This window comes from Berghia stephanieae, chromosome 11 (genome assembly GCF_034508935.2).
Source record: "Berghia stephanieae isolate SIO BIC M18660-M18661 chromosome 11, UCSD_Bste_1.3, whole genome shotgun sequence".
Classification (NCBI taxonomy): Eukaryota; Metazoa; Mollusca; class Gastropoda; order Nudibranchia; family Aeolidiidae; genus Berghia; species Berghia stephanieae.
Genome location: NC_088370.1, coordinates 21,203,947 through 21,221,084, shown reverse-complemented (window position 1 = coordinate 21,221,084; position 17,138 = coordinate 21,203,947). Strand labels below are relative to the sequence as shown.

The window sequence follows — 17,138 nt, the reverse complement described above, 5'->3', positions numbered from 1 at the left end:
ACCTTCCAAAAAAAAAAAAAATAAATAAAAAAAAAACAAAAAACAAAAAGCAAAAAAAAAAATAAAAAAAAACCAAACAAAAAACAACAACAATCAAACAAACAAAAAACATAGTTTTGTGTGTTGGTCCGTTTTACTTCCGGATGGCAATGTTGCGAGCTTCTTAGCCAAGCGCATACTATCTAGAAATAATATAAAATACCCTCACATCAGGTTTTTTCATCGGTTCATACGAATTGAAGTAAAAAGCATTTCTAGTCAATACATTTGCAAATCTGACAGCGGAACGCAATTAAATTATGGGCTTGAATTAGCAGATCTGTTTAATGGACAACGTTATGCTGCGTTGGTTTGAGAGTATTTTTTAAAACAATTCAGCCCACGACAATTCGGGTTATCAGACCTTCATTTAAAGTACGTGGTGTTTCAAGACAATTTTTAAAAAGAGCGTTTCGTCAATGCATACGTAGTAGAATTAATTGCCATGGGCAACACGTTGCCAACAATAACGAACGAGCATTTTTAATGGGATATTATAAGCTTATAATAATAATCTAAACCTGATACAATGATAAAAAAAAAAATTAAAAAATGAACAAGACGAACTGATAACGATATATGAAAAAAATAAAGAGGATCAAATTCACATAAAAACCTAGATATAGATAGTTCGAAGATGACGTCACTCAGGTCTTTGTTATTGTTTTTTGCCATCCGCGTTTATGAGTAATGCTCACTGAATTGTATTAACCTGACTGTAAACGTTCATGGATACACACAGTTTTGTGTGTTGGTTCGTTATACTTCCGGATGGCAATGTTATGAGCTTCTTAGCCAAGCGCATACTATCTATAGGTTGATTCGAAAAAAAAAAAAAAAGAAAAAAAAAGCGCTGGCCCACGCGAACATGTGTTATTATTCTGGTGTATCATTGCTTGGTCACGAAAGAGCAGATTCAAAGGCTTTCTCGCCACGTAGATAGTGTGATGAACGAAAGCTACTGCTGTTCACGTATAGAACCACATCGCTTGCTACAATTTTGACACGTTACTGACGTTACGTAAAGGACGCAAAGCGAAGAAAAAAAATACAATAAGAAATTAAACAGAGAAAGAAGAAGACAGCGCTCATTGTCCGTACCCACTCACATTTTTCCAACCGAGAACCAAAGAAAATCGCAAATGAATTCAGTACAAAGGCCCCAGTAACAGAAATTATGAATCGGCTTCAAGTATGCTCGTGTGAATAGACCATAGCAACCTAGAGGGCATTGGAATAGACCATCGCTCCACACGACATCCCGTCGTAAGTACAAATTCTTTGTATGCTGGGGTGTCTGCCCCCCCCCCCCCCCCCCCCCCCCCCCCCCCCCCCCCCCCCCCCCCCCACAATCTCGGGCCATCTGGACGTAGGCAAGATATATCAGATAAAAGCGGACCACTATCCTCAGCAATGTGTACTCAAAACAAAATGAGATTATAAGGTCTTATATCATGTGTAGCGAACAAAGACGCGAAGCCTAGCCTAAACGCTTGCCACCCCTTAGGGGGCGGGGGATTGTCCATTCTATAATAGATTGAAGTCTTAAGATAATAATAAATTAAAAGCAACAGGAGGCTGTATAGCTCTTGACTGCATCATTACCACACTCATCCCCATCTTTTCCTTTAAATACTGCCCAAATACCAACATAGGCTAAGACAATACCGATGTCCATTGCATACCCATCTAATAACAAAACAAAGCTGTATTCAAAATTATTGTCCGACAAAACCGAGAACCACGGACAACCATAGGATAACCTCTGGAGGGAAAAGTACATAGTGATAGACGAGCGTCCGATCAAAAGGGTAACGAGCAAAACTGGCAGTCCGTCTAACGCTAAATAAACACTGTCAAATTCATTGGGATTTATATCCTTTCTTTTTAAATTCAATTTATTATCTTTTTTTTTTTTTGGGGGGGGGGGGGGGGGGGGGGGGGCTAAAAGGACCATATCTTAACTTACAATCATTACTCTTGTCATTTTCGTCTCCTTAACATCACGGGACAATGAATTATCTAATTATTATGAATAATACAGATCACATCAGACCCCGACGCTGAGATACATATCAAAATCACACAGCACAGTCCCTGTCACTCGCTGAAAAATCATCTTTTTTTTTTTTGTTCCTCGTGGGTTGTTCTCGTGTCAGGTTATAGATAGTATGCGCTTGGCTTAGAAGCTCACAACATTGCCATCCGGAAATGTAACGAACCAATACACAAAACTATGTGTAACCTTAAACGTTTATAGTCTGGTTTATACAGTTTAGTGAGCATTACTCATAAACGCGGATGACACAAAACAATAACAAAGACCCGATTGACGTCAACTTCATTCTATTTATAAGTTTACGAAGGCCACGGTTGACGACAGACCTTTCGCCTTGATCAAGTTCGAAAACCGGTCAACTAGAAGTCTTCCCATCTAATCTATGCTATCTGCTCTTGGCCCGTATCTGCTCCAAAAAAAACATCATTCGTGACGACTGACATGCACAATCATTCCCATTCACGAGACACTACTAAACTATGCGATCAGCGACATCTATAATAGTCTATATGAAGTCCTAGTAGTATGCGATGTATATTATGCGTCATAATGCGTAGCCATCGTTATGTTATAGCCTGATACTGAAATCCAAAAGGACTGGCAGTTTGACGTCATTATTTGGTTTTTCCACCGTCGAGTGAGTTGTCGTTAGTAGAGCTCATGGAAACAAGTCATTTCATTGGTTGAACTATTGAATACAATTCACGATTTGTTTTCTTTTGTGGCAAAAGACCGGCATTTTGACGTAATTTTTTGGTCAGTATCAGGCCATAACTTTACGAAGGCCACGCATAATGTTACTATTACGACACCCATTCATGAATCGTAAATGTGTCAAAGAGGCTTCACAATATACTTGATAGATAGCGCGTATCTACCATTAACCTTAAACTATAGTAAGATAAAGATCTGAACAAGTGTATATGAAGGGTGCCATACAAAGCAAGAAAGAAAAAAAAAAAAAACCATCCCAAAAAATCAGTCGAGGTCGACTGATTTTTTGGGATGTTTTTTTTCTTCTCTTGTATTTTTCTTTCCTGCTTTATCGGTACCTTTCATACACACTTGTTCAGATCTTTATCTTACACCGGTGCCCGATCCTTAATTTAAACTATAGTAACACGACAAAACTCCTTAATTTTCTACATCAGCCAAACATTTTTTTAAAAACTTCAAACGATGAATTAAGACGAAGCCGGGCTCAACGTAACAGAAAAAAAGAAATAGCGAAAGACGTTCAGGTTTGAGACTTTTCGACAATTTGGGATTCATCTCAATCTACGTGCACATCTTAGCAGGTCTGATACCCGAACGTAATGAAATGACGGGCTGGATTTAGCATTGTTGTTAGGGACACTATTTTACGTTGATTTAATAGTATTTCAATTACAACAAACGAGCCCATTACATTACGGGTTATTAGACCTGCCAATAAGTACACATCGATCTCAATCTCGATTTTTCGAATAAAAATTTTTATGGTCATTTAAAAACAAAAAGTGTTTCATCAGCATATTATGATGGGACAGGGTCACACAGAACTAGTGCATATGTTAGATATGAAATGTCGTATAAGTGGGCAACCGATGAGGAGAAAGATAACCAACTATCTGATACATGCTTGAGAGACAATCGTTATTGGAAATGATAACAAAATATGCAAGGACACGTAATGTTATAAGCAATGAAGTATAAGATGGTGACATTGACACAATTGGATAGCTCTTGTCAAGTGATCTGTATGTGTGTTTTTTTGTTTGTTTGTTGCTTTAGGTCTCTTCCAACACAATTGAGGTTATATGAGAGACCGCTGAAACAAAAAAAAAACAAGCAATCCAACAAAAATAGTACAAATGTAAATCAAAATCATAACCTAAAGATATCATTAGCTAAATTATAAATAACCAAGAACAAACAGGCAGAAGATTTACAGAAAAAAAATATCCCCTGTCAAAAATACAATCACAAACCAAAGAAGCAGGATAGGCTAGTAAAGAGAAGAAGAAACGACATCACTATCGGATCGTACACCCATGCGAACATCATAGGTATATGATTCAAGGGTGATGCTCCCATCCAACCACCCGCGTATGTGTGTGTGTGTGTGTGTGTGAGAGAGAGAGAGAGAGAGAGAGAGAGAGAGAGAGAGAGAGAGAGAGAGAGAGAGAACGAGAGAGAGAACGAAACATATTACAAGCCTAATCCCCTCCCTATTAGGATAATCCAGTTTATGACCTGCTTCCGTATTATCTCTATGTCGTGTAGCAAGTGTGTATGTATGTGTCCCCGTGACAATGACAAAGGACCCGTTTAACCTCTGGCACTCTACCAACCAGCAGTTTGATTTGATTCAATCCCGTGTTTATCGCGATTCAGATACGGTAAGAAAGAATGCGGTTGTGAGCGGATTAGGGGCCAGAATTTTATCACACCACTTGGCCGAGTCTTATAGATTAGCTACCTTGAATACAATCGAATTAGCAGAAAAATTAACTAACAAACGGTGGAAGATAATCTGGAGTGCTGTGTGCATGCAATGTACCCAAAGGTTATAACGAAAACGTTCAAAACAAGAATGGGGCAGCGTGGCTCAGCGGTACTGTCTTTGCTTCGTACCCGCAAGGTATTGAGTTCGATCACCCGCCGCTGTGTTGTGTGGCCTTGAGCAAGTCACTTCGCCCTAGCTCAGTTGGCGACGCTACACTGCGGCTGACGCCTGGGTTATTCCAGTCTTCCCTTGGAATATACCCTAAAGACAAATGTCCCCATGGGGATGAATAAAGGGAATTATATTATGTATATTATATATAGAAGACAAATGTATATCAATATCTCCGACACAGATAAATGTATCTTTTATAAATATCCATTCAGAGCCAAAAGGAAAACGGCACCGTAGTTAATCCTTAAATAAATAGTCATATGGGCAGTGGCAATCACTTACAACCCTTTAAGACAGGACGAGAAGCAACCGCAAAGTACTGAGCAACTACAGAATCCTATATTGTTGTCGTCATCCGTTTACATCTTGACAGATAGACGCTAAAGAACCAGGGGTCAGAGACGCGGATATCGAAATAATAGCGTTGTTTAACATTGACGATATAAGCACCGTAAACTAAAAACTACTACAATAATAACAATGATGCACGTGATAGAGACAGATAGATAGACAGACACAGAGAGAGAGAGAGAGAGAGAGAGAGAGAGAGAGAGAGAGAGAGAGAGAGAGAGAGAGAGAGAGAGAGAGAGAGAGAGAGAGAGAGAGAGAGAACGGACATGAAAACAGAAAGGAAATATAGGAAAATAAAAATAAGACGGAACGGTTCGGTCCCGAACCCATATTCAGCCAACCACAAAACGGCAATACCGTTGGGATTATGCATCAATCCGTCAAAAGTGAAACAATTATCTTAAAAAATCCCCCCATCACCCGATACGTTGTGAATTAAAACCCTGAAATAACTTCGCTCCCGTGATGCAATGTCTGTTGTATACCAAAAAAAAAAAAATTGCCATCACACCAGAAATAAAAAAAAAATCAATCAATCACGATATACACAATGTATTTTTATTTTTCTATATTCCCTGTCTGTCGCTCTCTCTCTCTCTCTCTCTCTCTCTCTCTGTGTCATCAGATTATAGAAAAACAAAGTCACAAAAACTGAAGGGAAAAAAAGTGTGTGTGTGTGTGTGTGTGAGAGAGAGAGAGAGAGAGAGAGAGAGAGAGAGAGAGAGAGAGAGAGAGAGAGAGAGAGAGAGAGAGAGAGAGAGAGAGAGAGAGAGAGAGAGAGAGAGAGAGAGAGAGAGAGAATGGATCTACACACCACCACCACCAACACACCCGTTCAATTTTCACCAATCAATCCATCGATCAGCAAGGGTTTTGTTGTCTTATTGATACAAGAAATAATAAATTGCTTACTAAGGCGTTTACGTCACAACCACTCTGCCATGGCTCGGTGGACGATTCTAGCCTGTGTTCAACAAGGTCAAACAGGGGACACACAACGGCTCGGGGGCATTCTTGAATAATCATAATTAAGCATGCTAAGCACTGCTCGTAGACTAATGCAACAAGTCACACTCACACACACCTATTCAACGGTTCATTGATAAAAAATCGTTTTCATTACTGACCAAAATTGTACGGTATTTAAAAATTAAAAATTATTTTTTTTTTATTTGTTTGTTTTGGTGCGAAATCTAATAACGATCGCATAAGAAGACCATCGACCTGTCTAAACGACTGAAACACAGAACATCTCAAAAGTTCTTTGAAAGTTTTGAGTAGAATCATCCTAACTTATGCGAAAAAAAAAAATAACTAAAAAAATAAAAGCCATATGACAAAAAACGTTTTGTGACTGAGCTACATGGCGGTATAACCAGTACGGATTCACACAAAGGGAGGAAGAAACAATGACCAAATTTCCCAACCATTCAAGAGACAACTACGTAAGGTGATCACTTTTGCCAGAGGTGAAATTAAAGCTAACACGCTGGAAAAGGAACAGATTCTGGAACTATCCATCCGTATTACCCATCCTGCTCAGTTGTGAATGAGAGCATGACAACAAGCAGGAAGTGACTATGACTATGTAAGAGGGCCATTGCAAAAAGGATACCCAAAAGGTGACCCGATGTAAATGAAGCATAAATCTGCTTTCATATGACCCATAGGAGAATAATGGGAGCGCTGTGAAGCACATCGAGCATTGGGGTTTTATAGAAATGCGCAATACAAATGTTCATATATCATGTTATATAAATATGCTATATAATTGTGTATATGCCCATTATGAGATCAAATGTTCATGCCATTTGACAGCCTATGGGCTTTGACTGTAACTCAATGAGATTAATATCCTCATGATATTTCATTCAACAATGAGGCCATTCTTACCCTTTCACCACCACAGAAGTAATATTGATGCAACTCTAGCCTTAGTCACTCAAACCAATCCCATCGTGAACATGAGAGGGTCTGCCTTTGTAACCACGAAGGAAATTCTGACCAGAGAGAAACTGACATGCTAAGATTTTTAACATCTTGATGAGTGAGCCAGAATACCATCACTGAAATGCTAGAGCAATCTCAAAACCTATTGACACATGCCTGGAAGAGCAGGCTATGGAAGCATATCCATGGATGAAAGTACGACCAAAGTTCATCGCAAATGGTCAGGACCAGTACAAAAACAGTAATCCTGTAATTTTTCAAAGACCCACCCACCAGCCTAATTAAAACAAATTGTGATGCAGTGGAATAAAAAAAAAAAAAACAACAAAAAACCCCCCAAAAGAATAGAACATTCATTTATACAGCACAATATCAACTAAACATACTCAAAGGTGCTTTAAAATGGGGTCCTTAGCTGACAGCATTATTAACACGTGCAGAACGACATATGACACCTATTAAGCAATGGTACAACTTTTTCTAGCAGAGACAATGCTATTCAGGCCAGGTACTAAATATATAAACCTGAATATGGTGAGAGAATGTGAATAAAAAGCCTTTTCCAAGGACTATGTGCCCATCAGAGCAGGACTCGAACACAAGACCTTCCGATCCAAAGGCGAGTGTCAAACCACTAGACCACAAAGCCACAGCAATACAAGAACCCATAACAGAGAGATCAGAGTAAAAAAAAATAAAAATAAACTATTGTAAAATCCTCATACATTCTTCAGAATATAATGCAAAACAAAAATAAAAACAAAATTAAACAGCTCATGTGAGAAAAAAAAGAAGAATAGGACAGAAAGAAAGTAAAAACTTAAGGTTGAGCTTTTTATATAACGCAAGATCCACTTAAAGTGCTCAAAGCGCTTTACAAAGGGTCCCTAACGAACAGTAACATGTAGAAGAGACATGATGCCCGTTAGGCGATATTACAATTTTTCCCAGACAGAGACAATGCTGTTTAACGACCAGGCACTCATTTTACACCTGAGTACGGTGAGAGAATGTGAGTAAAAAGCCATCTCCAAGGCTCGAACCTAGGACCTTTAGATCCGAAAGCAAGTCAAACCACAAAACCATATAGCCGCAAGGTAATAAGATAAAAACAAGCAAATAACATCCAGATACTCACCCTCAACACGCTCCTCATCAGGAGTAATTGTGGCGCACTTGATGCCCACGTTGTATTTCTTGATGGCCTCAGCAGAGTCAATGGTCACCTGATCGTTGGTCTGATCACGATAGGGGAGTCCCAAGTCATAGTACTTGCAGTCCACATCAACATAGGGGAAAATCAACTGAAATAGAAAGAACAGTAAAGTAAATAATGACAATATTCAATTGGCTTCAACAGTCATGACATCACTTCCCTCATAATGATGCAAAGTAACTTAGTAACTGGCTCTAAACTAGCGGAACAATGGCGGACGCCCTAATGAAATATTTCTCAGAGTATCGAGAGGAGAAAAACATTATAAATAAGATCATGTTTTAACTTTTATACATTCTGATCACATGGCATATGATAAGTTCTAGCCAACATGAAGAATAAAAAGTACTTAAAATTCTTTGTTTAGAACCATGTTGCTCGCCGTGGCATCAGAGTATTGAATCCAATTAGCATACATTATTCTCCAGACAACACCATCAGCATTTCCATTGATTACACTATTAATAAATATCAGTAAACGATTCTGCCCAATTTAAACCACAAAAATCACCCCTGACATCTTGTCAAGCAGGTCGGAGTAAAATTGAACTTGAAATGCAGGGCCTTTGAGAGGGCTAAAAGAAACATTGCGAGAACAAAAAACATATAAACAAAAAATAAAAAGGGAGTCCTCTGGTTACAACTACTTTAGTAGGAATTGTGTCCTGAGAGCCAATAATGCCCTGGCCAAGGTCAACAATGTATTGTGGCACGGTAACCATCTCCCACCCCATTCTCTTTTGCTTTTATTTTTAGTCACCCTGGATCTAAAGAGACCCCCATAAATTTCACACTTAACCCCATTATTTCCAATCAATTCCCAACTTTCCGGGACACCCTGTTAATGCTTAGTTACGGGCACACCATCAATTCACATTATACAACAAAAGCCCTAACCATCATGCTGCTTATTTCAGATTAATAACTACTACTACTACCCTTCAGTATACAATCATACTCTTCACTCACCCTTTCCTTGATTTTCTCCCAAATAATGCGGGTCATCTCATCCCCATCAAGCTCAACCACGGGATTGGCTACCTTAATCCTCTTGCCGCTGGAATCTGGATAAAAATAAACAACGACATTCAAAGGTGAAACACATCTCAATTCTAATTATTTTGAGTGCAACTATACACTCACACATACAGAGTACAGAGTGGATTTATATAGACATAACATCAATGTCCTGTTGTGTTTTTTCTCCACATAAAATTAGTAAGTAAATGACATCACTTGAATCGCCATCGATCAAAACATTACTTTTAAGGGGCAGCATGGCTCAGCAGTATGGCCTTTGCTTCGTACCATAAAGACAAATTTTCCTTTGGGGATAAATAGAGGGAATATTATTTTTAAGTTTCAAAACAGCTGTCAAGTCTAGTCGAAAGCTGTGCCTGCATTTCTCGGCAGCAATACTGGTAATGGGAATTATGTATATCGATATTACTTGGCTTTCAACAAATAGACTAATGAGAAATGCTTCCCACATGGCCAATTACGTACGAGACTGTCTGTCCACACAAGCTGCCGGTCTGGAACTGGGAATATGTCAGTAAATGAGACAGACCCCCCCCCCCCCCCAAAAAAAAAGAACCCCGCATCTTTCTCAAATGCAGTACCAAGGCTGAGCTTCATGGTTCCAATACTATTGGCAAGGTTAATGCCACTATTACTGCTACTCATCCCCGATACAGATACCATTCGACAATAGCTAAGTTTCAGAAGACACCATTGTTGCCGATGTGGAGTCAGATGAGGATAATGCACTGTCAGGACCATTTCTGAACATGCCACTATAGTAGCTATTAAGTATCAAGACCCTACACTGTTTTGCACAGCAACTTTATGAGAGCAGTTCCTTATTTGACAATATCTAGTGTTATGTTATGTGTCGCGCTATCAGTAGTAGAGCATTATCTAGTACTAACATGTGTCATGTTCTTTATTTTACATGATTAACAAATTTGAACAAGATGTAGTTCGATTTCACAATGATACTTTATTCTTTGACTTTTACATAGGCTGTCTATTTTTGGAAACCGGGAACGGATCTTAGTTTCGCTTTCGTACGGGACAATAACAATAACATCTTCCATACACTAATTTGGTATATCTAATTATTATCGTGAATGCTTACATTTTTCAGGTATAGGAATTATATGACATCCCTCTTCTTTAAGATAAAGATTTACATTTACTATAACTCAAAGTAGGCATTAATCTAAGCTGCTCTTAACAACAACATACAGTTATAACTGTGCACACATACTGATCCATATTTTCATTCTCGATAATGAAAAAAAAATAAAATAATTATTTGACTTAGTATGGCTAACAATATTAATGACTTATCTCTATTCTATTTAATTATTCTCGACAGTAAATTAGGTATATAATCCATATATTGTTTCTGGTTGGTAGTCCGGTAATCAAAAATGTTTCTGGTAACTGGTAGTAATCCATTCGAAAAGGTTTGTGTTTGTTGTCTAACTAACCACAATCTATGAAATATGTACAGCTACTGCACATATGCATAGCTCTAGCAGCTTTAACTAGTGTCTAATGGACCTAGTGTGTTTTTTTTTTTGTTTTTTTTTGCAAATTGGGTGTGGACGTCGATTTTATTTCATTTTCCTTAACAATGGCCATGCCTATGATGTGTATTTTGAAGGTTTTATAACAGTACGTCCACTTCTAGTAGTGTATGGATGTGGTTTAATGGGGTGTTCCTGTGGAGACACGTTGTCTCCACGAACAGGCGTGCGTTCGTGCACTGGCTGTTCTCGCGAAGGTGAGCATGGGGGCTCGACCATCGCATTTGGAGGTTTCTCATGTAGTTTGTCTTGTGGGTCGTTGAGAGGCATATTGTTACCATTCGTTTTTGGCTTGTTGAAGAATGGAACGTCTCTAAGCTGGTTTCTGTTTCGACGAATATTTTGCCCAGTGTTTGATTGGACAATGTATGATCTGGGGTGTTTATGTTTGTGTACTATCTTCCCCGGTATCCATCTCTTTGTGGATTGGTCTTGGTAAACAATCGGTTGTTCGTTGTCGAGAGCTGTTAATGGGCGTGCAGCTCTATTGTAGTAGTGAGCTTGTTGTTGTTGCCTTCGTTCCAGTGCTTTGGTTGTGGAATTGAAGTTGTTTGGTTTTGTTGGTCGTCGTGGAAGACCATCACTCAGGGTTCGATTGAGTAGAGTTTGTGCGGGCGATGGGGTGTTATTATCGATAGGGGTATTGCGTAGTGCAATCATTGACAGATATGGGTCTGAGTTTGATTCCATAGCTTTCAGTAAAGTTCTTTTTACAATCTTTACTTGACTCTCGATGAACCCATTACTTTGTGGGTAGTGTGGGGAGCTTGCTTCGTGTCGGATGTTGTAGCTGTTGATTAGGTCTTTGTATGCGTTGCCGATGAAGTGAGGGCCATTGTCTGATCGGATGACGGCTGGTATTCCATGTTCGCTAATTATCTGCTTTGTGAGAGTTGCCACCTTTTGGCTCGTGCTTTGGCCTCTGGGTATTTTCCTAACAAAGGGAAATTTGGAGAAGTAGTCAGACACCAGTAAGTATTCTTCCCCTTTCAGGTAGAATAAGTCTGTTCCTATGGTGTGCCATGGCCCTGGGGTATTTCAGTCTGTACCAGGGTTCTTTTTGTTGGGCTGGTTGGAGGGATTGGCAGGTGTTGCATGCCTTGGTGATCTCTTCGATATCTCGGTTGATGTTTCTCCAGTAGACTGAGTCCCGGGCGCGCAGTTTTGTCTTCTCAATTCCGAGATGTGGTTCATGCAGTTTCTGGAGTATCTCTTTTTTCATGGATGTGGGTATGATTACTCTGCGATTTTTCATGAGGATCCCCTCTTCCAGACCGATCTCGTCGCGGTAATTCCAGTAAGGTTTCGTGAGAACGGAGGTCTCATGTATTTTCTCAGGCCATCCCGTGAAGACGATCTCCTTGAGCGCATTCAGCTCATGGTCCTTGGCGGTCTCCTCCCGGATTCTCTGCAAGATGTTTTTGCTGAATTGAGGCATTACTTCGTGGATTTTTACATCCATGTCTTTAATTTGATCATTTTTCTCTGGTGACAGCCTGGATAAAGCATCTGCAATTTGCATGTCTTTCCCGGGGATGTAGATGAGGTTAAGATCATATGGCTGTATCCTTAACAGCATGCGTTGTAGTCTAGGGGGTGCTGCTTTCAGGTGCTTTAATTGGATCGTTGTGAGTGGCTTATGGTCAGTTTCAACAGTAAATTGTTGTCCATATACGTACGTGTGAAACCGTTCACACCCGTAGACAACTGCGAGTAGCTCTCTCTCTATATTCGCGTACCTTGTCTCTTCGTCTGTTAATGCTTTGCTGGCGAAGGCGACTGGCTGGCCATCTTGTAGGAGTGTGGCACCCAGTCCCTTCAGTGAGCTGTCGACCTGTAATGTTATCGGCTTTTTACTGTCGAAATATGCCAGTGTTGTGTGACTTGAGATTGCTTCTTTGATTTTCCTGAAAGTGTCATCGTGGCTGGCATTCCAATCAAAATTGCGCCCCTTTTTTATAAGATCCCTGAGGGGTGCGGTGAGGTCACTAGCTCCTTTAATGAAGGTACTCATGTATGTTGTGAGTCCAAGGAATGATTGCAGCTCCTGAGTGTTTGTCGGAGGTGCCATGTTTTGCAGTGCTGACACCTTGTCTGGATCTGGTTTTACACCGTCTTCGGTGCATATTATTCCGTAGAATTTAATCTCTTTCTGTTTGATTTTGCATTTTTCGGGGTTCAGTTTGAGACCGGTTTCTTGGCATTTGTTTATCATTCTCTTCAGGTTGTCATCATGTTCTGTTTCTGTCTTCCCGCAAACAACGATGTCATCTGAAATTCCGACGACTCCGGGGCAGCCTTCGAACGTCTAGTCGATTTTCATTTGGAAGATATCCTGACTCATCTTTAAACCAAAGGACATCTTAAGAAACGATATCTGCCGAAAGGAGTGTTAAAGGTGGTGAGGTAGCTGGATTCTTCTTCGAGTTCAATATTCCAATATCCGCATTTTGCGTCGAGAATCGAGAAATATTTTGCCCCGGACAGTTTCGGTAGGATCTCTTCGAGTGTTGGGGTGACATAGTGTTCTCTTCTTATTGCTTTATTGAGGTCCTTTGGGTCCAGGCATAATCTCAACCTGCCGTTGCTTTTCTCCCGGTATACAAGACTGTTGACCCATTTTGTTGGTTCACCTTCACGTACTTTGGTAATTATTTCATTTTCGCACATTTCGTCCAATTCCTTCTTTATTTTGTCTTTTAGCGTGATGGGTATTTTTCTTTGAGCATGTATCACCGGAGGGACATTTGGATCGACGTGTATCTTATATTTCCCCTCGAATTTGCCAATACCATCTGAAAGTTTCTGGAAAGTTCTGGATCAGATTTTCTTTGGAGTCAGTTTTATTTTCCTGTATCTGGCAGTTTAGAGTAACAAGATTCAATTTCTCTGCTGATGGTAACCCCATTATTGCTGCTCCTTCATCTTCTGTGACATAGAATGTTGCTGAATGCTTTATTTTGTTGTACTGACATTCAATTTGGCATGTTCCAAACTGTCTGATCTTATGGCCACCATAGCCAGTCAATATTTTGTGAGATGGAGTGAGTGAGGTTGGTTTCCCATCTTTGTCGATGTCGTCGGGGAACATTTGTTTGAAAAGTCTCAAGGGCAGTGCATTTCCTTGAGCGCCTGTGTCTACCTTGACTTTGAGTGTAGTTTTTGTTGTCTTGTATTGTGGCAAGTCGATTTGTATATATGCGAATGCTTCATCCCTCTTCTTTTTAGTTGAGTCTATTGTCTGGAATTCGATGTAATCGAACATTACTTCTTCACCAGAATCGGACTGCTCACGAACTTCGTGTACAGATTTTGATTTTGTTTGGTTGTATTTTAGCTTCCTGCAGACTTTGGCAAAATGGTTCGGTTTTTTGCAGTAGTTGCATGTTTTGTTTCGAGCAGGGCATTTCGTCGGATCGTGAGCCGTGCCACCACAGTTGAGGCAGTGAGAGAAGTTTGGGTTTGGTGAGTGGGTGCTTTGGTACCTTTTCGGTGTCCGACAGGACGGTGTCCTGAGTCTTTTCTGAAGGTATTTATATCAACATGATTGACTTGCGGCGCGTTTTGAATGCTAGATAACTGATGACCTGTTGTCTCAATTGATCGTGCTATGTCTAACGCTTTGTCCAGTTGAATGTCCTCATCTTGGAGCAACCGTTCACGTATTTTGTCGTTTTTCATCCCGAATATGATTCTATCTCGGATGAAGGAGTTTTTTATTTCGCCATAATCACATTCCTTTGCGATCAGTCGTAATTCAGTGACAAACTGGTCTACTGTCTCATTCTCTTTTTGGAGGCGGGAATTGAAACGATATCTGGCCATGATTGTGTTCTTTTTAGGTTGGCAGTATTCACTGAATTTGTCAAACAGCGTCTGTACTGGAGTGTCTGTTGCCAATGACCAGGTATTATAAATATCACGTCCTGCTTGTCCAATGTAAAGTAGAAAGTAGCTCGATTTTTGCTCATCTTTCTTTTCGGCTAACGGACCCGTTAGAAGGAGTTTCATATGTTGGCTCCAAGATCGCCAGTTTTCTGCGATATTGCCGCTTTCAAAATCCATGGATGGCGGTTTAAGTGCATCCATTGTGCTTCGGATGATTGAACTTGATTTTCTGACCTGACTGTTACGATAACCTTGAGTTTCTGTACTGACTGAGACTTGATTTTCTGTTCAGATCGAGATTCGATTTTCAGCGATTTTCCAACGCAATATCAATAAATAACAGTGTAAATGTACTTATAAACTTGCCTGACACCATGTCATGTTCTTTATTTTACATGATTAACAAATTTGAACAAGATGTAGTTCGATTTCACAATGATACTTTATTCTTTGACTTTTACATAGGCTGTCTATTTTTGGAAACCGGGAACGGATCTTAGTTTCGCTTTCGTACGGGACAATAACAATAACATCTTCCATACACTAATTTGGTATATCTAATTATTATCACGAATGCTTACATTTTTCAGGTATAGGAATTATATGACAACATGTATTAATAATTTGAGCGCTACCAATCTTGGTCTAGTCACTCCACGAACAGTTATTTACATCTAACCCTTTAACCCGACAGATCATCGGTTATTCCACTCACAATAAATTAGTAAGAAGAGTAAATTGAAACAGGGGTTCAACAGGGTATCATTAACATCAGGCATCTCAACATTATTTCATTATTATTATTGGCGGAACCCAAATCACGACTGCCAATAACAAAAATGGAATACTTTACTTCAAATTTGAGACTGAAAACGAGTTACTGCCCACTGTTAAAAGAAGGAATCTTAACAAACAAGCCTGTGTACCCTAGTATGGATAATTCAAGAAATAGATGACAACACCTGGGTACTTCAATAAAAAAGTGGTCCCTTCCGAGCGGAGTAATTTTACAGATGACTTGACTAGCAGCCAGGTTGCCACATTGGATTCTTAATAGAATTTTGGTGATGGACTACCAATCCCGAGTCATACCATACTTTCACTATGACTGACAGGTGTCAAAACTATGACACTTGGGATCTTTCGAAGCATGGAATCATCCTACGTAAAGGGTAAGTTGCGGGTGGTTGGATGGGAGCATCACCCTTTAATCATATACCTATGATGTTCGCATGGGTGTACGATCCGATAGTGATGTCGTTTCTTCTTCTCTTTACTAGCCTATCCTGCTTCTTTGGTTTGTGATTGTATTTTTGACAGGGGATATTTTATTTCTGTAAATCTTCTGCCTGTTTGTTCTTGGTTATTTATAATTTAGCTTAAGATATCTTTAGGTTATGATTTTGATTTACATTTGTACTATTTTTGTTAGATTGCTTGTTTTTTTGTTTCACCGGTCTCTCATATGACCTCAATTGTGTTGGAAGAGACCTAAAGCAACAAACAAACAAACAAAAAAGGGTAAGTTGTTTATCCAAAGTCGGATGGTGGAGAGGAAGAAAGAGTAAAGATGATGGTCTGCTCTTGAGTGGGTGATTTCAAAATAAAATGCTGAGTTTCTTGTTTTGATGTTCCGATTCAAATGGCTGGGTGGAATATCGAGTTTTCGGTTTTGCGCTTTGTGGATTATGAGGAGTCTGTTGATGGAACGTCTTTCATGTAGCGGTTTCAATTGGAGATCGTTCATGAGCTGAGTTACGCTCATATCCCGTTCAACCTCGTCACTTCTTGGGTTAAATACCAACACAGTTTGGGAATGCGCAAATTGTATTTTCTCTAACACCGGTTGGGAATAAGCACAGCTTTTAACCAAACATTAACATGACAACCCACATGTCAAATGCATTTGAGATATGGGTATATAGAAGAATGTTGAGGCTATCATGGAAAGACAGGTATACGAATGAGGAAGTGTTGGAGAAGGTGAGAAAGGGAAGAATATTGATCGATACCCAATACCATCAGAAAGAGGAAGTTACGGTTTCTGGGACATGTGTGGAGAAGAGACGGAATAGAAAAGTTGGTAACATCTGGGATGATCGAAGGAGAGAGAGCTAGAGGAAGACAAAGAATGACTTATTTAAATAACCTAAGAATGGCCAAATATGATTTTAAAAGCAACACTTGGCAACACAGATTTCATGAGCACTGCAGAGGATCGTGATTCGTGGAGACAGCTAACCGGCAACGTGCTCAAGAGCACAATCCACGATGGATGATGAACATGAAAACACAATTGTTCCAGTGGTGACTGCAGATTGCATAATAAAAGACATAAGTATAAGTATAAGCGTTGGTACTGTCGTGTGGTCCCTG

At 39.7% G+C, this 17,138-nt stretch overlaps 1 protein-coding gene across 1 annotated transcript in view; it reads right to left on the bottom strand.

The window, feature by feature from the left end:
• Positions 1–17,138, bottom strand: part of LOC144956486 (isocitrate dehydrogenase [NADP], mitochondrial-like) — a 36,536-nt gene that overhangs the window by 18,456 nt on the left and 942 nt on the right. Inside the window, exons 2-3 of the mRNA XM_078887021.1 lie at positions 9,247–9,341; positions 8,200–8,365 (exon numbers count right to left, since the gene is read on the bottom strand). Coding sequence (XP_078743147.1) covers positions 8,200–8,365; positions 9,247–9,341 — 261 coding nt within the window. The remainder of the gene's footprint in view (positions 1–8,199; positions 8,366–9,246; positions 9,342–17,138) is intronic.